At 41.8% G+C, this 23,173-nt stretch overlaps 3 protein-coding genes across 9 annotated transcripts in view; 2 read left to right on the top strand and 1 right to left on the bottom strand.

Moving 5' to 3' along the window:
• The window catches only part of map3k5 (mitogen-activated protein kinase kinase kinase 5), a 56,540-nt gene extending 53,930 nt beyond the window's left edge, over positions 1 to 2,610 (top strand). For 4 of the 5 annotated variants that reach the window (XM_061753053.1, XM_061753052.1, XM_061753050.1 and 1 more), the window contains 5 exons: positions 55 to 301; positions 397 to 509; positions 1,187 to 1,311; positions 1,413 to 1,489; positions 1,602 to 2,610. In XM_061753053.1, the coding sequence (XP_061609037.1) occupies positions 55 to 301; positions 397 to 509; positions 1,187 to 1,311; positions 1,413 to 1,489; positions 1,602 to 1,662 (623 nt within the window). In that variant the 3' untranslated portion in view covers positions 1,663 to 2,610. The remainder of the gene's footprint in view (positions 1 to 54; positions 302 to 396; positions 510 to 1,186; positions 1,312 to 1,412; positions 1,490 to 1,601) is intronic. The other variant, XM_061753051.1, reaches the window with a different exon arrangement.
• A 779-nt stretch (positions 2,611 to 3,389) lies between these two features.
• Positions 3,390 to 13,511, top strand: lrp11 (low density lipoprotein receptor-related protein 11). The gene is made up of 9 exons (XM_061753055.1): positions 3,390 to 4,158; positions 5,833 to 5,990; positions 7,613 to 7,754; positions 7,846 to 7,971; positions 8,055 to 8,252; positions 10,927 to 11,094; positions 11,186 to 11,242; positions 11,462 to 11,551; positions 11,641 to 13,511. Exons 1-9 carry the CDS (start codon positions 3,579 to 3,581, stop codon positions 11,793 to 11,795), a joined length of 1,674 nt encoding a protein of 557 aa, XP_061609039.1. The 5' UTR covers positions 3,390 to 3,578; the 3' UTR covers positions 11,796 to 13,511.
• Positions 13,512 to 14,010: 499 nt separating this feature from the next.
• Positions 14,011 to 23,049, bottom strand: pcmt (protein-L-isoaspartate (D-aspartate) O-methyltransferase). 3 transcript variants are annotated; one of them, XR_009785323.1, is made up of 8 exons: positions 22,864 to 23,048; positions 19,252 to 19,356; positions 19,130 to 19,161; positions 18,561 to 18,665; positions 18,336 to 18,456; positions 17,008 to 17,093; positions 14,889 to 15,449; positions 14,011 to 14,786 (listed from the first exon to the last, which is right to left on the bottom strand). XR_009785323.1 is itself a non-coding variant. In XM_061753058.1 (8 exons), the coding sequence occupies exons 1-8, from the start codon at positions 23,039 to 23,041 to the stop codon at positions 14,774 to 14,776; spliced, it is 810 nt and encodes a 269-aa protein (XP_061609042.1). In that variant the 5' UTR covers positions 23,042 to 23,049; the 3' UTR covers positions 14,011 to 14,773. The 3 variants fall into 3 exon arrangements, 1 of the variants encoding a protein (XP_061609042.1); XR_009785322.1 differs by having other exon boundaries at positions 15,215 to 15,449; XM_061753058.1 differs by having other exon boundaries at positions 15,280 to 15,449; positions 22,864 to 23,049.
• Positions 23,050 to 23,173: the final 124 nt, after the last annotated feature.

Raw genomic sequence — 23,173 nt, 5'->3', positions numbered from 1 at the left:
TGACAATATGGGCAGCAGTAAAGTGACGAGCTTTGTGTACGCGTGTGTGTTCAGAGCTGAGGCCTCACTTCAGCCTGGCCTCCGAAAGCGACGCGCCTGACCAGGAGGACGCCGACGACGACGACGACGAGAATCCGAGAAGCCCGGCGCACCAAAGACGGGCGCCACCCGTCTCCGCTCACGATGACACGGTGGTTACTTCGGGAGTCAGTACACTCAGTTCCACTGTGTCCCACGAGTCCCATAGCGCACAGCATTCTGTGAGCATGGAGCTGGGCAGGATGAAGCTGGAGACCAACAGGTTGCAAGCTGCTGTGATTGCAAACATCAACCTCTACTTAACCCACAATTATCAGTTATACATGCTGATGTTTCCTCTTACCTGTGTGACATCAGGCTGCTGGAACAGCTACTGGAAAAGGAGAGACAATATCAGACCATCCTTCAACAAGTTCTGGAGGAGAGAGATCAGGAGATCAGATTACTACGACTGCGATCTCAGACTATAGGTACGCAAGTGAAGAGCTCGTGTCCAAAAATAGTATATAGTATATGGGTCCTTTTCATATAGAATGATCAAGAACGGTGAAGACATACGCCACTGAATTTCCTTTTGAAAATCGATTCATTTTACTTGTATCTGCAGAGTTTGAAGAGCAATATATAAATTGTGCAACCCTGAAGTTGTGTATGTCTTTACAGTTATGCATTTTTTGTCTTTACCATTATGCAAGGAGTGTATTTCAGTGGGCCACCACCATTTGCTCTGTCAGTAAGGATTGCCTTTACTGTGAATGCTGCAATTTTAAGTCAATAACTTTTTGAAAATAGGACTAAGCGTGTGGCTCTTTCAGCATGGGAGACATTTACACACACAAAAAATAAAAAATGCTTCATTAGAATTATTTATTTTTTGCTGATATTGATCGAAATGATATGAAAATGACCCATATCCATTCATCCATTTTCTATAGGGCTTTTCCTCATTAGGATCTTGGCGAGCTGAAGCCTATCCCAGCTGACTTTGGGCGAGAATCCAGGGTGTGCTTCAGCTCACCTGTGACCCTAAAAAAGAACAAAAAAAAAACAGGATTTGAAGAAAAAATAAATAAATTCATTGTACAATCTTATTGTGTTCAGCAAAAGATGGCAAAACTTTTTTAGTGTCCTAATCTCCAATCTCCAGCAGACATCTCCACCTCCACTTGTGGTCCAGGCGCACATATGGTGCAATCTGCCAAAAAACGAGAAGAGACAGAGCTGAGCAGCTGGTTGAGCCTTTATGGCGTAGACCAAGACTCCATAGACGTGGTGTGAATCTGCTTTTACCTTCATGGACCAATCTTTGCTTTAAAAGATCACTTTGGGCCTCACGCTCTCGTGATTCTAACTCTGATATTGCTTTGCTCTAGATACTCAGTGAGGACTATACGTTGAATGACATCCTCCATGATGTCACAAGAGACGATCTGAAGAGTCTCAGACTGAGGTAGTGGAGCAGTGTCTTTCATTTGAATTTGACGTGATAAGGCCCTAGAGAAATGTTAAGCTTTGTTTCCAGCGAAAAGTTTGTCAGTTCTATGTCTTTGTGTCCTGTGCAGAGGCGGAATCTTGTGTAAACTTTGGAAGGCCATCACGGACCACAGGCACAAGCCCACCTGAGGCCTTAAGTGGCGGCAACCACTCTGAGAAGCCAGGACACCTCAGTATTCTCCTCAATACCTCAGTATTTATTTTTAGAACAAGAGCCTGTGTTTGCAGCTTTCCACCCACGCTACAGCTTGTTTCCTTGGTCGGGTGCAGTGATCGTTTTGAAAATGTCATTTTGTCAAGTGCCACTATAGCGTCGACCCGCCTTACGGACATGAGAAGCATGTCGCAACATCGACTTGTAGTTTGATTTGTAAACACACGTCAATTGTTCTAGTCTTTACGTGCTGAAACGTTTACATATCTAGAGACTGACTGTTTGGAATGTTAGCCTGACATACAAAAATGCCACGTGAAAAAAAAATCTGTTTTGTATATCTTTATCTTTATTAATGTTTCATTGTGGACGCCACATCCCATCTGTTTTTAAAAAAAAAATTATTTAATTGTTTTGAAAATCTGAAGGATGTCAATGCATGCTTTTTTTTTTTTACACACTATTGAGACTAATTTAAATGATTCATTCACATTTCACAAACATGTAAATATTATGAAATACCTTATGTGAACAGGCATACATGTACTTAATATAACTTGTAGTTAGTTTTTCCATGTGGACTGGACCATCTATGGTTGTGTAATATTAATATTGTGGGATTTTCTAATGTCCCAAATCATAGGAGATACTAATTACTACTAAATATTGTATTTGATCTGCTCACTTTTTCATTATTTTTACATTGATTTTTTTTTTCCACATTGCTTCAGATAATATCTTTCAATCTGCTGTTTGTTGGAAGGAAAATGTAAAAGTGAAACAAATTTTATACCGATATGACTCTTAACGTTTATTTTAAAACAGTGTCAGAAACAGGAGTTGTGTGTCTGTGTTGTTTCATAATATTTAAAATAGTGCAAGATGTATGTTATATTGTTAAAATAAAGGTTTTCATTATGGAATTAGTTTTCATTTGGATTTTTCTTGCTCTAGTAGGCCTATAGTTATTCCTTCAAGTGTGTCTGAGGAATAGAATCAAAACGAAATGAACGTAAAAATGACAGCATTCTTCCAAAAATGTTTCATATGTTTTGATCATCTGCGATCGTCTGGTGACCGGTCCAGGGTTTGCCCTGCGACTCAGCCACCTCCAGCCGACCTGCACCCATAAATGAGGACAAACAGTATAAGACGATTGATGGATGTTTTGATAATAGAGTTACCTGAAACAATTTGCGTTAATCCAATGATGATGCAACTGCTCAGACTAATAAAAACTTCAATGGCATCAAGTTCATAAATGAAAGTTTCGGGTCATATGTCATATCAATTACAGTACACAGTATATAATCTCATAAACCAACAGTGACTTCCTGGCTGCCTCCGAAAGTAATTTTGTTATAAAGTAATTCATATGCAGTGTCATATTAAATGACTGTCACGACTGTAGGTCTTCATTTTATGTTGTGTACAGTTGTGTTGACGTGATACAAAAGTTGTGATTTCGACACTATAGCCCCATAAAGTACCTCGATATTGATACTGAAACGATGCCACGAAAGAAAACTCAAATGTCAGTAAAAGCAGCGGAATCATTGATGACAAAAAAAATATTTTTTTGAAATTCTAAATAATAGTGAGCAATGATCGATTAGTTGTCGGTTATTTGATTAAATCGATGAATTGTTGCACCTCATATATATATATATATATATCGTCACCATGACAACAGCAGATTCCTATCATCGTCACAGGACAACCCCCTCCCCCTTGTGTAATCCAGGATGGATTTAGAAACGACTGGATGGAGTAGGTGGACGCGTTTTGTCCTCATCGTCTGAGGTGGTCATCCTAATGTGACCCACAACAGCAGCAGGGTGGGCGGCGGGGTGGGGGCACAAGGAGTGGTCTTAATTTGCGAGTCAACAACATGGCTGTGATGCAGCATCACCGCTCGCCGAAGCTGCCGCCGCTGCTGCTGCTGCTGCTGGTGGTCCTGTGCGCCTTGCAGCCTAGCCGCACTCGCATGTCGGCCATATCGGACTTAAAATCCAAAATATCAGGCGTGGAGGAGCTGCTGGAGGAGTTCCGCGAGCAGCTCCAGCAGGACCAGACGTACCGGCCGCGCGAGGTGGCCGACTCCTGCGTGAGCGACTTCAGCTCGGCCCGCGATAGCATCATCCGGGCCAAGGTCTCCATCGAGCAGGGGGCCATCTTCCTCATGGCCCCCGATCGAGTGGCCACCTGGCGGGATTGCGTGCACGCCTGCTGCGCGCAGCCTCACTGCACGGTGGCGGTGGTCCAGGGGGAGCCCGGGCAGGCCGGGGGCAGCCTCAGCTGCTACCTGTTCAACTGCACCTACCGGAGCCAAAATGTCTGCTCCTTCGCACCACAGCCGGGCTTCGCCTCGCACAGCCGCCCGGCGAACGCCACGCCGGGACACGTTGTGCCCGATTCCTCCGGAGGCTCCGACGACGAGCGCAGGCCCGGGGAGGCGGAGGGCACGCAAGGTGGGGGACGATGACACGAAGTGTTAGATCAAATAACGAAAGTGCAGATGAAAAAGAAAAAAGAAAAAAAAGACTTCAATCAAGGCGACTAGAGTCTTCTTGTTTGTTACAGACGTTTCACCTGATTTTTTTATTTTTATTTTTTAATGTAAAAGTTCTATTAACAGTGGAAATGTCTTAAACAGTTGCTGCAATAAGGCAAAAAAATATATATAAATGTTTTTGTCATGCACTTTAAATGATCTATCATACATTTTCTGTACCCGTCATCCTCATTAGGGCGGCGGGCGAGCGGGTACACCCTGGACCGGTCGCCATTCAATAACAGGGCACATATCATAAGAAATAATCTGTCACACTCACATTCACACCCTCGGACAAATTGGAGTCTTCAATTCACCTAGCATGGGTGTTGTTTTGAATTATTTGTTCATAGATGTTTACACCGTATGTGCTAAATATAAATGTGGTGCTTTGGTTTGAAGGGCTATTTAATAAGCACCATGTGATGTTAGCTGTTACTCATACTTGTTTAAAGCAATACAGTATTAGGAACACTCCATGCAATATGTATCCATCCATCCATCCATTCTCTACCGCTTATCCGGGTCGGGTCGCGGGGGGAGTAGCTTCAGCAGGGACGCCCAGACTTCGCTCTCCCCAGCCACTTCATCCAGCTCTTCCGGGGGGATCCCGAGGCGTTCCCAGGCCAGCCGAAGGATGTAGTCTCTCCAGCGTGTACTGGGTCGTCCCCGGGGTCTCCTCCCGGTGGGGACGTGCCCGGAACACCTCACCAGGGAGGCGTCCGGGAGGCATCCGAATCAGATGCCCCCAGCCACCTCATCTGGCTCCTCTCAATGCGGAGGATCTACTCTGAGATCCTCCCGGATGACCGGATGCAATATGTAATAGGTCAAAAATACAAATACAATAGGGGTCAACCATCAGTTTAATATGAATGTCTTATAAATGGGAACATGCACAGATATTTGGAACGTAAGTGTGATTGTTTTGCATTTAATTGACTGGAAATTCAATTTCGGTTTGAACGGAGCAAAACAAGAAGGCGAGACATACAGTACACACATTTTAGTGTAAATGCAGATAGTTCAGATGGAAAGGAATTTGTAAGCAACATAGAAAGTAGATGACCTTGATTATCGTGTTCTAACTATAAAATCATGCAGGTTTTATTTGTATCCTGAAGGGAAGAAATCAATAGAAATATATATTGGAATACAGTACTCTATATAAATTCAAATGTATAAATTCGCATATTTGTTGTGTGATGCGGTGGCACGGTGACCGAATGGTTAGAGCGTCAGCCTCACAGTTCTGAGGTGCGGGGTTCAATCCCCGGCCCCGCCTGTGTGGAGTTTGCATGTTCTCCCCGTGCCTGCGTGGGTTTTCTCCGGGCACTCCGGTTTCCTCCCACATCCCAAAAACATGCATTCATTGGAGACTCTAAATTGCCCGTAGGCATGACTGTGAGTGTGAATGGTTGTTTGTTTGTATGTGCCCTGCGATTGGCTGGCAACCAGTTCAGGGTGTACCCCGCCTCCTGCCCGATGACAGCTGGGATAGGCTCCAGCCCGCCCGCGACCCTAGTGAGGAGAAGCGGCTCAGAAAATGGATGGTTGTGTGATGCAACCTGCGATTTGTTTTGTGTCGCAGAGGTTGACGAGCCCCCTCGCTGTGATGCGGGACAGGATGTTGTGATCCAACTGCCCACCGATTGGGCGGTTTTGGACGGCCGCGACAGTGTGGACGACCACGGAATTAGTCGCTACGACTGGACTCTCATCAAGGGGGACACAGCCATCACTATGAAGGTCAGTGACTCAGCATATGTACTGTATTTATGACCGCTTATTTTATCCATACCTTGGGTAAATGAACTGAATTCAAACACAGAGATAAACAAAGCTTTAAATATAAGAATAAACACACACACACACTGTTTGCGTTTGCAGCATGAGGAGACTCGCAGTGTCAGGTTACATTTGTTAAGTCAGCAGATAGGCTTGTGGCCAGCGCTCCATAATGCATGGCAAAAGAGATAAAGAGTTTATCACATACAGTACAAGGCTGCCTCCAGACGCAACCTCAAGGTCAACATGTTCTGCTTTTCGTGAATGTTGAAACACAAGGTAAACATGTTCTGCTTTTAATACAAAGCACAGAGAACGAAATTATATATATATATAATTATATATATATTTTTTTTTTATATGCGTAGTTAAAGTTGGACATAATAATGATATACTTACTAAGCCTTAATGAGGGTTGAGCTAGAGAAATTAAATAATGATAAGAAAAATGTATACTGTGGTAATTGTACCTTTGGTAACTTTATCAAGCTTTAATTGGATAATGTTAAGATGCCTTTTTCACATATCACACACACACACACACACACATATATATATATATATATATATATATATATATATATATATATATATATCTCACAAATTTCATTGTGTAGATTGTAATGATTTTCCACTGTTGTACAGTATGTAGTGGTTAAATAAATACACATTTTCTTTCCTGAATTTGGCCCCTTCAGTTCATTTCAAAGCATTAAAACAATTACTTTATCCAAATTGACTTCCATTTTACAAAATGTTTACTGTTATAGGATGAACCTTCCATCCATGTTCGACTGTGTACCGCTTGTCATCATTATGGTGAGCCTGCTGACCCTATCCCAGCTGACTTTGGGCAAGACTGGTCACCAGTCAGTAGCAGGGCACATATAGTTAAACAGCAAAACACAAGCACATTCACATTTGGAGACAATTTACATTTTCTTCAATTAACCTAACGTGCATGATTTGGAATGTCGAAGGAATAAAATGAAGAAAAACACCAGAAGAACAAACAAACTTTGGTTTGAAACCTAGAACCTCTCAGCTGTGAGGCAGACGTGATAACCACCACCGCAGTGTGCTGCCCATATTGATATTAATAGTAATGTAGACTAGGAATACATGCACAATTATAAAGAGATTGCAAAGTATTCTTTACAAACATACAATGTCCAGGTCTTAATTTAACAAAATGGAGTTTGGTATTTTGTGATTGTGCTGTAGTTTTCAGTGGTGTATATCATCTGCACTGCATCAAACTGAGATAGGCTGGTAATAGTACGGTATTTTGTCCTAGATATATAGTTGATATAATTAAGTTGACCAAAACATGATGTGGTGCAGTTCTACGCAATCCAGTATGGGCACAGGCTCATACATGATGTTTAGTGTGTCTATTTTCTGATCCATGAAGATTGCAATTGCATGTGCAGATAGCATGTTATTATTAGCCCAATGGAGCGTAGTTTCTACGTACATTAAATGAACACAGTCCAGTACAAACATGCGAAGAATATAATTGCTGTTGCTGATGATTGTATTGTTATTGTTGACTTGCATGCGTCCGTGTGCGTGTCTTGCAGGCAACTCATCCAGGGCTGCTTAAGATCAGCGGTTTGCAGGAAGGTGTCTACACTTTCCAGATGACTGTTACTGACACATCCGGTCAGAAGACGTCAGACAATGTGTGTGTTACGGTGTTGGCGCCCAAACATCAAGCAGAAGGCAATGACTTCACCACATTGCACTTACACCAAATGAGTTACATGTTCAGGGTTCATGGATAAAGGTTTTTGTTTGTCTGTTTTGTTGACAGTGTGTACTGGCCACTGCTCAAACTACCAGTTCAAATGTGATGACGGCTGTTGTATTGACATCACCTTTGCCTGTGATGGGAAGCAGCATTGTCCTGATCGATCAGATGAAGACTTCTGTCCCAACTGTAAGAAAGCACTCATATTCCAAAATGGAAACATTCCTTTTTGGCTTGAGTAGTTGCCACTCACTTTGAGAATCCCTCCGTAGTTGACACCAGCAGGAAGTCTGTGACCCACGCTGAGGGTCTGCCCATCCCTCAGCTTCCAGTGCCGCACACTGAAGAGTCTCCGGACAGTTTCGTGCTCCGGGCTGGGCCTAGGAAGACCAGCGACAATGGCAGACTTTCTCAGGAGAGGAGCAAAGTCACACCTCCACCCAGTCGCCAGCAGGATTCAAACAGTCAAGGTACTGTAGGTAGTGCTCTTCTGTCTGTTTACTATGACTGTGGCGATGTATCAATGCACAGTCACACGGATCTGATATATATACAACAAATATCTGCCTCAAGAGGTAATAATGCTTACTTTTGATGTTACGTTACAGCAGGGGTCACCAACTTGATGCTTGTGGGTGCCAGGTTGCCCCCAAGGACAACACTATTTATTACCCCTAGGGCCTGTTCTAAAAATGGCTCACCAGTGATAGGACATTGTGATTTCCTGGGAATGTTGGAGAAATGAATATTTGAAAATGTAAACACTTGCAGAGATTTATATGACAGGGCAGTATATGACAGATCTGATGTTAATCAGTGCATCAAGTTATATAAGATATAAGTGTTGTATATTTATATTTGTCTGGTTCCTACCTTGTTAAATCATCGTGGATGATTCTTGTGAGAAATCATGAACATGAACACTGTCTTCACATAGATTCATATCATTCATGATTAATAATAACATACAATTAAAGTAAATTTGAGCAAATTTGTTATTGCAGATATGTGTATTAAACTGGTAGCCCTATGTGTTAATCAGTACCCAAGAAGTAGCTCTCAGTTTCAAAAAGGTTGGTACAAGGTACTTTTATTGTCAATTCTACAAGACGTGTCGCACATACAGAGGATTGAAATGATGGTACTCAAGGGCCCACTGTGCTACAAAAGACGGTATAAATAATAAACAGCAGTGTAAAGAAGCTAAATAAAACTATGGTATATTCAGTGTAAAAAGTATTCATTATCAAGTATCAATTCAACGTGCAAAAGATTAGGAGACGTGCAACATAGTCAAAGTCAGAGTACCAAGGCACATTAAGACATTTACAAATTAGAAGACAGTGTGGGGAGGTGTGCACGTGTGTGTGCATGCGCATATGCGTGGGGGTGACCAGTACTTTAGCGATATTACTTGAAATACCAATACAGTAATACTAATACAACTAACACAGTTACCAAAAATAATGAAGACCAAAAAAACCACTGGAGCTTCTTTGGTATTTTAACCTTTTCTCATTTTCTGCAAATAAATGAAAATATTTGGAATTTGGGAATTATGTTTCCAGTAGGGCGGGAAGGTGAACGGCTGCTTAGCACATCCGCCTCACAGTTCTGAGGACCGGTGTTCAAATCCCGGCTCCGCCTGTGTGGCGATTGCATGTTCTCCCCGTGCCTGCGTGGGTTTTCTCCGGGTACTCCGGTTTCCTCCCACATCCCCAAAACATGCAGGGTAGGTTGATTGAAGACTCTAAAATGTCCGTAGGTGTGAATGTGAGTGACAATGGTTGTTTGTTTATATGTGCCCTGTGATTGGCTGGCGACCAGTTCAGGGTGTACCCCGCCTCTCGCCCGGAGATAGGTGGGATAGGCTCTAGCACGCCCACGACCCTAGTGAGGAGAAGCGGAATGGAAGATGAATGAATGTTGCTAGTAGTTTATAAAATAAAATGTATGTAAAATCTGAAAAAATCTGATTATTTTTGCAGTAATTTTCAGGGTGTTACATAATATTTCGATAGGATTAGCTGGTATGTATTGTTCCGCTTAGCAATGTTTTTTTCCCCTTCTGTTTAAGATAAATGTTTGTTCCTTTTTTTTTAAGATAAATGTACTGGCCTGGGTTATGTTATTATATTTCCATAACAATCTGGTAAATTGTGGCTGACTAGAAGACAAACAACATGATGGACAGTAACTAAATGTGCACCTGCCTTTCTAATATTTTGATTCCATGATTTGAAAATATGAGTAAATTTTTTAAGACACACAGTACAAACTGCAATAACAACAATAAACATACTGTTAAATAATTTTTTCTCTGGCAGTGTCAATCAAGTGAGCATTAAAATATGAAAATTTGATACAACTCTTGTATTAGAACTCATTAAATTGTCCAAAAAAGTATAAAAACCACAAATGATTCCAAATCGATGGTTGGAACAGTGTTGATTAATTTTCCTTACAAAGTCAATTTGTTATCAGATATAATCTATTTTTTGATCAATCTTAAACCATATGGTCTTCCATTTCATTGTGGAGCTTGTGTGGCACTGAGGCTTTTAGTCTTTTTTTTCCGCACACGGCGGCAGATGGAGCCCCTGTTGGCAGCCATTGAGTCATGGCACTGAGCGCTTCGATGCTGGCAGAGCCACAAGCCATTCTACATTCCATGGGAAAACAACTCTGCTTGCAGACTCGCTGAGCCTTGGAACAAAGCGTCTCTGTCCTCTCTGCCATCCGATCCCAGCATTAGGCTGAGATAAACTAAAAAAAGATTCTTACCCCAGTGCCCTAGCCTTTACCATGTTTTTTTTTTTACTGCGGCAAAGTGCATCTTCAGCAATCTCTTCACAATGCTTAGTGCCATGTCCACATACTGGACAAGTTAAGATATATCAAGCTAATTCGAGAACAACAACAAACGAGGCAATTTATGTCCATAGAGTAATTCAAATATGTCTATAATTCATGATCCTAGAGGTGTTGTAACAATGTCAAACGTCGTAATTAAGGCTCCTGGGAACTGCTTTAAAAAAAAGGCACAATACTGTACATCTCCTTTAAGGGTTGCGGTGTCATTTTTTTCAAGCCTTAGTAACAATGTCATTTAATTGTTTCTTTTCTGGCTCCATGTCTCCGTAGACCCGTGCTCCACCGCTCCAGTTGTTGGACCTTGCAAGGGCACCTTCGCACGCTGGTACTACGACCAGATAGCAGGAGAATGCAAACACTTCCTTTATGGTGGTTGCCAGGGCAACCATAACAACTTCCTCCAGGAATCGGACTGCATCAGTGAATGTATACAGAAAAGTGAGAAGATGCTTTTCATTTTTGACCATGTTGTGTTACTGATTACCTGAGTAATTACATTTTTGTTGTTGTTGTTGTCATTGTTGTGTAGGTCCGGGTTTTAAACCAGCTACTGTGGCTCCTCCTATCACCAAGCAGACTGAAATAGGTGCTTGACAATTTATATAATATTGGCTTTCTGGATGCAGTACAGTGTCCACATGGCTATCACATCTGCCTCACAATTGAGAGGGCCCAGGTCATTTGCCTGGTGTACCCAACCTTTTGCCCTCATGACGAAATGACAAAAAGAGCTATAGAAAATTGATGGATGAATAAGTTTCCTATCTTTGTTCTGAAATCCATTTTTGATTGTACTTTTTTAAAGCTACTCCCAGAGTCTCACAGAGCCAAGAAAGTGACATCGCAGTCTCCAAACAGTTTCCAGTAAAGGGAGGACATCCGGTCCCTGAGTCAGGTCAGAACCACCGCAATGAACCGTCAGATGTGTTTTGTGTGTCACGTTCATCTCTAACTAGCGTCAAACCCGCTTCTCTCCACCACCAGGTGCCATCCTTCCACTGGCACTGGGCCTGATCATCACCGCCCTGCTGCTGCTCATGATTGTCTGTCGCCTCAGGCTCGTTCGCCACAAGCTGAAGAAAGCGCGGCCCCTCACCACAGAGGAGTCCGACTACCTCATCAACGGCATGTACCTGTAGCCACAAACAAAATCTCTTGACAGTTCTGACCCGGGAAATAGAAAGGATGGGACCCCCGGAGCCTGGACCTTTTAAATTTGCACTGTATTTTTCCTGTAGCGTAACGTCTGTAATTAGTTTTCTTTGAGCTTGAAATCATTCTATCCTGCTCTGCCATCCCTCATGCTTCCACAGTGAAACGGATGCGATGCTGCCTTCATAGTCAACGACATCTTCTAATGCTTGGGTCATAAATGGACAAATGTATTGGGACACCTGGACACATACACCTTACTGGAACTTAAAAAATATAATATATAAAAAAATATAGAGTTGGTCACTCCTTTAGAAGGCCTGGCTCATTATCTCCACTCTACTTCATCCCAAAGGTGTTTAATTGATGTCAGCGCTTTGAAAATGTCCCGCACCAAACTCATCTTAGCATGCCTCATTGGACCTTGCTAATATTTGGGGCAAATTATTAAGATGAGTGTTACAATACTTCAACAAATAATGTAAGAATGTTATCAGAAAATCTATTACAAACTCAATCAGAACTTATTCAAGGCCAGTTCGTCATGACTAGATGATATTTTTCTTGAGTAGAATCAAAAGGGTTTTTGTTTTTCTTTCATTTTTTTTTTTTACATCTTTACAATAATGTACTGTGCCATATTAGCGCTCTCATACATAAAACTGACCTGTGGATAGAAATGTAAATACACTTGAGACGTGGATTAGTACACTTTTTCTTTTCCAGAAACATAAGCCATAGAAAAAGTCATATAGTACCCCTCGTCCTAGTCTCTAATGCATCCTTGCAAAGCTTCATGTGTATGTGTAAGATTGAGCTCCCGTTTTCATTCAGTTTGTATTTCATCTGAGATTAAAGTTTATTATAGAAAAAGGATCTTGTCACGTGTGGGGAGTAGCTGGACCCAAGAGCAGGCGGAGGCAGATTATGGAGGTGGTCCTGGATGTGTTGGGAGGCGGCGGCGTGGACAGGTGGCAGGCTGAGGACAGAACAGGCGGCTGGCTTGGTGGCAGGAATGACGTGTTCGGGAACACAGGGGAGCACTGGGAACGAGGAGACAAGAGTTAACAAGGGAAGCGAGGAACAGTATAGCTTACTTGACATCAGGTGGGCCGTGGTACCGCTAGGAGAGGCTGCAATACTTAGGTGAAGATTTCTGGGAACAGGCAGGGTTATATACACCGGTGGTGATGAGGCTGCTTGGAGACAGGTGATGAAAACAGAGAGGGGAAGGGGGAGAGAAAGGACACAAAGCGCCATCCCGGCTCCAATAATGGAACTGCACGGCAGTATATGACAGATCTGATGTTAATCAGTGCATCAATTTAAATTGAATCAATTTAATTATTTTTTAATATTAATTTTTGACAAAAATGACAAAATACAAAACGAAAAGATGTACATAAAACCTACCCATAACATTCAAAAACATCATGCAAGGTTTTAAGCATAGATCCATTCGAGGCTTGCAATATTGTCCAACCTATCATCTCCAGAAGAGGAAGTTACTCAGCCTCAAGTTCACCTGATAAATGTGAAATGTCATTCATTTGTTCAACATCCATAAAGCGTCCCCAAACTCCATCTCCTGATTGTCTCTCAGAGTATTTAATTACATACACTAAAATGGAATCCCTTTTTTTTTTTTTTGTCAGTCACTGGCTTAAACTTTGTAAGTGAATAAACTGAAAATTCAAAATGTATTTTTTCACAGTATGGTGTTAAAAGTGTTTAGAATGTCTTGCTCACTGTACTGTACATAGAATCTGGGTTCAAATCCCAACAGCTCATGCGCTCCTGTGCAGCGTTCTCCCCATGCTTGTGTGGGTTTTCTCTGGGTACTCCGATTTCCTCCCACATTCCAAAAACATGTGTCACGTTCATTGAAGGCTAATTGCCCATGGGTGTGAATGTGAACGGTTGTCTATACAGTATTTCCTGCAAGTGCATGGTGACCAATCAGGTGGACACTGCATCTCACCCGAAGCAAGCAGGGATATGCTCCAGCTCACTTATGACCCTAATGAGGAGAAACACTATAGCTAATGGATGGAGTGGAAACATATTGTATTTTTGGCATGTCAAAAACTGCATGTCAGACACACGTAAAACAATTCTAACGTAGGAGTTATGTGAGAAGAATGGATGCCCCAAATTCCCAACTTTGCAGCCTGGACACAAAACAAAGATCAAAAGACAAAACATATGCAACTCTTTATTGTCATTTGCCATTGCAGAATTCGTGACAGACATTATTCATTAGTCATTATTCAGTTCACTCAAAATAATGTGCTTAAAGAATCCTTTTTTTTTTTCCTCCCCCAAGTCAAGACATTCATTTGCTTTATGACAGCTTGTTTTGGCAAAGTAGTGACTGTGAAAGTCAGCAGAGATGCCTGCATTTGATGTTTCTAGAAAGCGCATCTTTGCACGTGCACGTGTTGGTGTTAATGCGCCGTTCTCTTTGGATACGAAGCATTGCCGTAGGCTGTAATATATGATCTTGAGTGCTGCACATCAAACAGGATATGTGGATTACATCAGCATGTGTTGCTAATATGCAATCAGTGGGGGGGATGCCTTAAGCGCATCTATTAGCAGAGAAATTGAAAGTTAGATGACATACACTGCAGCTATGTGAAAAACCTAAAAAGCTCAGGCTTTCATCATTAAATTCCAGCATTCTTCTGTTCTGCAGAAATATAATACTATGTATTTATGGCTGACTGCATTCAAAATAAAGAAACCACAACAGAAGTAAATTCAGCAAATCGAAAAGGGTACAACTTAAACTTTTTCCTCCCAGTTCAGTGATACTCTTTAGTCCAACGCGTTTAATAAATTAACTTAAATCAGAGGTTTTGTTATGTTTTTGGAGCAAAATGTAAGGACTGCTTGACCCCCCAAGTCTGTGTGTCGGTCCAGGTTTGAAATTAAAAAGATGGATTATGGATTGTCTTCCTGTTCAGAGTTCATCCCTGCAGAAAACAAAAGTTGTGGATGTTAGAGAAGGTGAACAAAATAAGAGCCAAAATAACATTGTTTGAAAATGAGTAACACATAGAAAAATATATACATACACACACAATCCGACTTGTCAGTGTTGTCTACATCTCACAGAGCAGAAGATCAAATAAAAGATAGTTGCAACGTTCCAGATTATTATTCATGTGGTCATACTCACTAAACCCAAAAACAAGCCTTCACAGTGCTGTTGCTTTTTCAAGTTTCATTAGTCTAGCAAGGTTGATTCACCCACCAATGTGTGATTGCGGTGATAAAAAAGAAAAAGAGGAAGGAAACGTGCAGCTACTTGGCATGGTATGGAAGAAGCAAAATATGTCAACAAGCAGCAAAATGCAGCCTCTTGTGATGCGTTGCCTGCTCCAAGCCACACCCATTTCACCTTTTCCACTGTGAGAAGCAGAGGGTGGGAGGATGAGGGAGGGGGGAGAAGGAAGTCACTTCCACCTGGACCACTGCTTGTCTTTGTCTGTTAAAGGCACATATATCACCCCCATCAGGGGCTTCTTTTTGGTGCTGCCATCCTCCATCTTGTCATATTGCTCCAACATCTGGTTCCCCCCTGCCGGCCCCACGGGCAGAATGAGACGACCGCCAGGTTTCAATTGGTCCAGGAGCTGTGAAACACAAGGTGCACAAAGCCGATTATTAACATCGTCTGTTAGTCATGTATCGGATTAAATAACGACTTCAGCGGAACCTCTAAACTAGAAGGCCTCTGAGGTGAAACAAGACGGAATTTGACCAATATTTTCTAAAATCAAAGTTGCACAAAACGTTGGAGTTTATTTTGTCATGAGAGACCTCTTCATGCCTTAAAAGACTTTTGATCAGTATGCATTAGGGGGCATATTCTCCTGTATAATTAGGCAATGATTTGTTAGATTTTCAAATTTCATTTGTTTATATTTTATATATGTCATCGTCGGCCGTGAAATCCTGGGCTACGCTGATCAACAGCTGGCCCACTCATTTTCCTATTGATGGCCTTCCGAACATGCTCTCGCACATGAGCACAGTATTCTGATTAACTTATGTTTATTGTACAGAATTTATTTAACAGAGAATTAAAAAAAAAAACACACTCCTTCAAAGTAGCTTGTTATCCAAGCGGTGCTCACGTCTCACTGGGGATGCCAAACTTTTAGATCCGCTCCGGAGTTTAATTTGACATTTAAAACGTGGACATATTTTCCTCATGGGCGGTGGCGCACATACAGTATTCGCCCGGTACGCACAGAGGTGTGTCAGAAGTCCTATACGGGAGAATCGGCACACCTTGACGGCGCGCAAGCCAGGAGTGTAAAAAGACTAATGCACTAATGGGAGAATAGGGCCATACATAGATTATCAACTCTGTGCAAGTCCCTTTTTCTCTGACTTTTTTGCAGCACTTGTTCAAAAAGCAGCAGTAGCTTAGTCTGTAAAGACTTGGGCTGTGGAGTCTGTGGATATGGGTTCAAGTCACACGACGGACAAAAAATAAAAATAAAAATGGGAACTAGCTGTTGGAGCGATGTTAGTTTGCTTGCTGGATACTGTTGAGGTATCCTTAAGGGACACGAATAAGTATAAAAATTCAAAAGGATAAGCCTCATCTAAAGCACTGTAAAAAGAAGAAGCATATGCACTAAGGGCCATATATTCATAAGTCTTTTTTTTAACGTGTATTCTGCTGTCCAGACTTCTGACATACCCACCATGCAAAACCTGGAAATGTGTGTGCAACCACCTAAGACGCATGCCTCAATGAAGTCTGTAAATCATTGAGCACGGAATTTTCCTGACAGTTGCGCATGTCATAGAAATTCATTTGGAAAATACAGCATAATGAAAACATGAAAATACCTTCCGTATCAGATGTGACGTCACCAGTGGGACGTGCGCTACGCTCTAACGCTGAACCTTGAAGGATAACGTGGTTTTTTTTTTATTCTGTATGAAATAAATCGAATAAAAGTTAATTTAGTCACAATATTGTGCTTAACAGTGATTGCATGTTTAGAGGTCCATCAATGGAAAAATCTGTGTGGCTACAGTTCTATCAGTGCCCTGCAACCTTCGGGAAAATGTTTAGAAATACAAACAAATCGGTCAACCAGCTTCCAGAGCCAGAAAGGATAGTATTGGACCTCATAGGTTCCACTGTAGGCAAGATTTCCCACTCAGACTCACAGCTTGGGGGACAGTCGATGCTGCTGCTCCAACATGGATGGCGTCGTAAGGTGCCTCATCCGTGTACCCCAGTCTTCCGTCTCCAACTAAAAAACACACATATATAAGCATCCTCTTTATTCTTCTCAGTTCATTTATATGGAAAAAAAAAATCTAACAAGACGCTTAAATGGAATTTCATTAGCTACACCTTCAAAATAATATGTAATGTACCATAATTTCTCGTGTATAATACGCTCTCAAGCATAATGCGCACCCCCAAAGTCGACCCCAAAAATCAGGAAGTCTTCTCCCGATGTACACTATGATTTTCTCACATTCATATTTTCAGATGCTAAAAATAGTTAGTGATCATCCACGTTTGATAAGACTTGCATATTTTAGTTTTTTTATATTATTTATGCCTGTGATTGGCTGGCAACCAGTTCAGGGTGTACCCCGTCTCCTGCCCAATGACAGCTGGGATAGGCTCCAGCATGCCCGCGACCCGAGCGAGGAGAAGCGGCTCAGAAAATGGATGGATGGATGGATGGATATTATTTATGCATGCATTGATTCAAATCTTTAAGTTTATACTAATATTACGAGATTTAATTACTCCTATAGATTGTTTTCAATGTTGTGGCAGTGGTGCACCCTAGTGAAATAACTGTGATTTTACAACTGCAACAAATTATTGACACTAGCCACATGCTTTGTCTAGGTCAGAGGTGTCACAAATTTTTGTCACGTGCCACATTGTAGTTTCAAATTCATTCAGAGCACCATTAAAACTGTGAAACCATATAAATGTTTAAATGCCTCATAATAAATTGATGGATAACTTGTTTTGAAATCAGAAGTCAAGGATAATTGTCTTAACTATTGTTGATGTTACTGTAAAAACAGGTTTGGTAACAGTAAATGCTTGCAACAACATTATTATTTATTATTACATATGACAATTAGAAATTTTGGTACAGATTTGAGCAGAATTATAGAAGTTGACATTATTTGCTTTCGCGGGCCACATGAAATGACTTGGCGGGCCAGATTTGCCCCCCAAGCCTTGAGTTTGACACCTGTGCTTTCAGTTGTGACTACGAGACAGGTCACAGGTCACGATGTGAGACTCACTTCTGGTACAAAATATCATAGGTCACGATGTGATACTCACTTGTGGTACAACATAATCAAAAATTAGCTAGCACACAACAACAAGATGACAAGAAGAAGAACACTAACTGACCTAACAGCTTCTTTTTTTTAACTACTTACAATGACATTTAGCATGCTGGGAATTTCTGTGTGCTATTAAATCCTCTAGAAATATCTGAGAAATGACTTGCCTTTTAGCGTAACTATTCCCGACGTGATCAAACTGGGGTCGTCTTTCTTCACGTTGTTTATAGAGTCGTCAACAAGCTCTTTGATGTGGTCAATGCCTATAACTTTCCCTTCAGGTCCTACCTGTAAAAGACAGACTGGGATGCTACTCATATCCTCACACAATAAAAAGACTACACTTGATCATTGTCCCCAAAGAGAGCATTTACACATCGCGTGTGGCTTACCATTCGTGCAAAACAAACAGACAGGATTCCACTGCCGGAGCCCACATCTAGGGCCTTGGCGCCCTCGTATAGCTGGTCGTGTAGAAGCTCCAGGGCATACGCGTGCTGATTGGTCGCATGGAGAAACAAATAAGTGAAATTGTCTTTAGAATTTTCATGTTGTAACTGTAATGGACAGTAGGGATGGGTATTTGACCAAATTCCTTTAATCAGGTATGCATAAATGTATAGATTCTAAAGGACTTCTCAACCAAGAGGCTTGCGTTAAGGCAGTTGAGGTCGGTGATTATTTTATGAATTATTTCCCACTGGAATTTTTAGGATGCGATATTTAACCAAATTTCCTCATGGCTCATTATTGATTACAAATTCCGGAAATGTTCCCTTGTCTTACTTCATCAGTGAGGACACACACACAAGTAATCAATATAAGTACATACGTAAATGGCTGTTTACTATTAATGTTAGCGCGGGATCGGTGATTTTGTTGACAATAGACACACATTTGACTTGTAGTTGTGATTGACAGAGTGCTGAGTGCAGACACTGCTGATTGAGTGAAGTCATACCATATGTGGGGCGCTGATGGTTGCTTGGAAGCCTTTTAGTTAAAAGAGAAGCATGGATTTAGTTAGTTTATTTATCTTACTGATTTGAATTTCAGATGATTTCTATATTCTGTTAGACATACCTATTGACTGTGGCGAGTCCATGTAAGGGTTACACCTAGAGAAATTTGCACGGTCTGTGGCCAGCATGACTTCATACACCTTTTCGGACTTAATGATGCCATTTTCTGTGGACGCAAAATGGCAAAAACACAAAGCAGAGTACAGTATATCACATTATAGTTGAAAACTGATCAATATCTTGAAGCAGTTCAAATAAATATACAGAGATAAATAGCCATTTAGTGAATCCGCAAAAGGTAAATTACGTTTGATTGTGGCTATAATGCAAGGATGAGCAAACGTGTGCTCAAGGGCCACGTGATTTATTTATTTATTTATTTTTATTTTTTTAAATCATAGATGGGGTATACCGTATTTACACGACCATAAGGCGCACTTAAGTCTTAATTTTTTTTCCAAATTGGACGGGGCGCCTTATAATGCGACGCGCCTTATGTGTGCACCGAGTTCCAAAATCTGTAAATGTTGTCGTGTGACTTCGATGAGCGCTCCGCTTGACTGACTGGGAGCATTTCCTGCCGACACGTTGCTTATATAGAGGAAAGACGGATGTGACTGAGGACAGCATGCGGACGTAAAAGGGTAAGGGTGCGCATGACAGAGGACGCTAAAGGCACGCCCCCAGTAGGTATATAGCGCCGGTATGTGCATTGTGCAAAACAACATCGGTTTGGCTAAGGACCCCCAAAAATGGCACCTACGAAGAGACATGCTTTACGAAGCAGTTTAAACTGCAAGCTATCATTTACGCGGAGGAACATGGGAATCGAGCAGCCGTGACAGAATGCAAGATCAACGAATCCATGGTTCGCAAGTGGAAGAAGCAGGAAAACGAGCTTCGCCAAGTCAAGAAGACGAAGCTGAGTTTCCGCGGAAACAAGGCAAGGTGGCCCGAATTGGAAGACCAACTCGAGCAATGGATTAATGATCAAAGAACAGCCGGGAGTAGCGTCTTTACAGGCACCATTCGACTGAGTGCAATAACTCGGAGCTTGCCATCATTCCGGGAGGCTTGACGAAGGAACTCCAACCGCTGGACATCGGTGTAAACAGGGCGTTCAAAGGGAAGTTGCGAGCGGCGTGGGAGCCATGGATGACAGATGGCGAACACAGCTTTACTAAGACCAACCGCTGGACATCGGTGTAAACAGGGCGTTCAAAGGGAAGTTGCGAGCGGCGTGGGAGCCATGGATGACAGATGGCGAACACAGCTTTACTAAGACTAGGGGGCAGCGCCGGGCGAGTTACGCCACAATTTGTGGATGGATTGTGGATGCTTGGGCTAACGTGTCTGCTTGCACTATTGTTTTAGCTTTCGTAAAAGCCGGCATCATTTCTGAGGAGCCGCACGGCAACGAGACTGACTCCGACGAGTACGAGAGGGAACCTGCCGTGTTTGATGGAGAACTTGCTCAGCTGTTCATTTCGGATACAGAAGATGAGGACTTTGATGGATTTGTGGATGAGGATTGATCAAAAAATAACATGAGTTATTCAATAAAGTACAACCGAACTCAGTTTTGCGCCCGCTGCCTTTTTAAAAACATTGTTTTAGCGTGCATGCATGCTACCGTATGTTTTAAGCTAGCGTATGTTTTACCATGCCTGCGCCCAATAATACAGTGCGCCTTATGTATGTCTTAAATACAGAAATATACCCTGTAACTCAGACTGCACCTTTTAATACGGTGCGCCTTATGGTCGTGAAAATACAGTAATAAAAAACTAAAATGGGTATCGAAATTGTTTATTTTAATAATGAAAATATTATTAAAAATAAATATAATAATAATAAATGTATTTTTTATTTACAATTCTTTTATTTTAATTAACTGAATTGATTTCCTTGCCTTTTGTGTTTTATTATTTACAATAAATCCATTAACAAATTATCTAAATAGGTAAATGAATACAAATAATAAAAATAAATAGAGAATAATACAACACTGGATTGTATTTGCTACTGTCAGATCAAGACTGAAAATGTCCTCAAAAGCCTGAAAAGCATATATAGAGAACAAATAAATAAAACGGGCAAGTGTCTTTAGCATAATCCCTCATAACAGGTTGCACACAGTTGGTGCCAAATGCAAGGAAATCCAATGACAGCCGGCGCTGCTCTCATTACACTGACCGTCAAAGCGTGTCTCACACATGCAACGCATGTATGTTTCAAGCCTAGAAAAAAAAGATTAAATTCATTCTTTTGGTTCACGTGTCAGTTTTTATTGAGTCACTAAATATCGCTATAAAATGCTGCTTTCTTGGCAAAATACATGTTTGATTCATGTTTGTTGTAATCAGTTCATGATGACTGGTATGTTCTACAGTATATGTGTTGTGGCAATGTACTGTATGATGTATTTTTTACTGATGCTCCAAATTTTCAGCCACCAAAATATTCAACTAACAATTGGCCCAAAGGTGTATTTTCATTTTTCGGGCTACAAACTTTTGTAACCCAAATAAAACGGTCGCCCAACTTCTCTGCTTTCCGCTGTTCGTATCGGGAAATGCTTGTCACACGCTATTCTGCGCCACCACAGCGACCTAGGTAGCTAACAGTTTACCCGCAACCATAATGCGGAAAGCGTGATAAAAAATAGATGGACCCTTGCATAGTGACAATAGAAAAATTGATGTTCTTCCATTTGATGGCAAGTACAATAGACCTGTGTATCACGTTGCCTTTAGGTATGTGACAGCAGATGTTCCAGCTTTTAATGTATACCACGGTTTTAAAGTCATATTTTCAAAACGGCTGAAACTTTCCATCTGTGGTATGAACTGTTTTTTTTTTTTTTTTTTTTTTAAATTAACAGATTGTGACTGCCCTAATGTGACTGTCCCTGAACCACAGCATAGTGGTGCATGAATCAAGGCAACATATTTTGTTCATATAGCGAATTGTTCGTCAACTGGGACGTTTGTGATCCAAAGTTCCATTGTCATAAGCTAACATACAGAGCAAAGTCCATTTGTGAGTAAAGAGACAATACAGTGTATACATGGTACAGGTGACATTTTTGTTTGGTGCTGTACCTTGAGATTTTTCAAATTCAAAATATCTCCCTTTGCTCAATATACAGGAGTTGGAAAATACTGTATGAAATATAGTGGCGTATAAAACAGCCACTGTGAGTAAACTAGCATATTGTCGTTCTGACTGCAGAAGCACATATAGGGTTTCAGCTGTCGCTGTCATTCAGGCAGGAGTCAAGTGGATGCTACATGGCTAGCATCAGTGGATGTGGGCAGAATGCCTGCCTGGCTGCGTTCTGCTGTCGCTGCCTCCTCAAACGTCCCCAAATGACGCACATAACGCTAACAAGCTAAGCTAACCTCCCGAATAACGCTTCAACGGAACGCTCGTTGACCTTGAATGGACATTTCTTGTGCCCTGTGCCCTCTAACCACAGACGTTTGCCCGTGCAAGGCGGCGCGAGCGTGGTTTGTGGAAGGGGGTGGAGAGAGGGAATCGCAACATGCCACTTAGCTTAGCAAACAGCTAGCCTCCACTCGTAAACTCAACCTTCCAAACTCAAGCGGTTCCAGGCGACGCGCCGCGTTGGCCGCAGCTCGCTGCTGCTGTCCTAAGTATGCGGACTTACTGCGCAGGTTGTTGACGAGCTCTGCGTGGCTAGAGCCTCCGGATTTCCACGCCATTATTAGGCAGACTTTGCGGACCAAGTAGACAGCAGCCGTCAGTGCCGCGCCTGCGCCAAGTGTTTTGCCGAGGAAGCTGGCAACCTCCAAAGCAGACGGAGCAGCAGAGACGTCACCAGACATCCACGGTGAAGTTTACAGCGGGGCGGCTCGTCTTTGACGCAGTCTGCTGCAGAGTGGTATCATTTCACGCGCATTAAATGTAGTAATACATATATATATATATATATATATATTCGACGAGGTTATTTGCAC

The sequence above is a fragment of the Phyllopteryx taeniolatus genome, chromosome 18 (assembly GCF_024500385.1).
Source record: "Phyllopteryx taeniolatus isolate TA_2022b chromosome 18, UOR_Ptae_1.2, whole genome shotgun sequence".
Classification (NCBI taxonomy): Eukaryota; Metazoa; Chordata; class Actinopteri; order Syngnathiformes; family Syngnathidae; genus Phyllopteryx; species Phyllopteryx taeniolatus.
The sequence above is the reverse complement of the archived record's forward strand: the minus strand, read 5'-3'. Positions and strand labels throughout refer to the sequence as shown.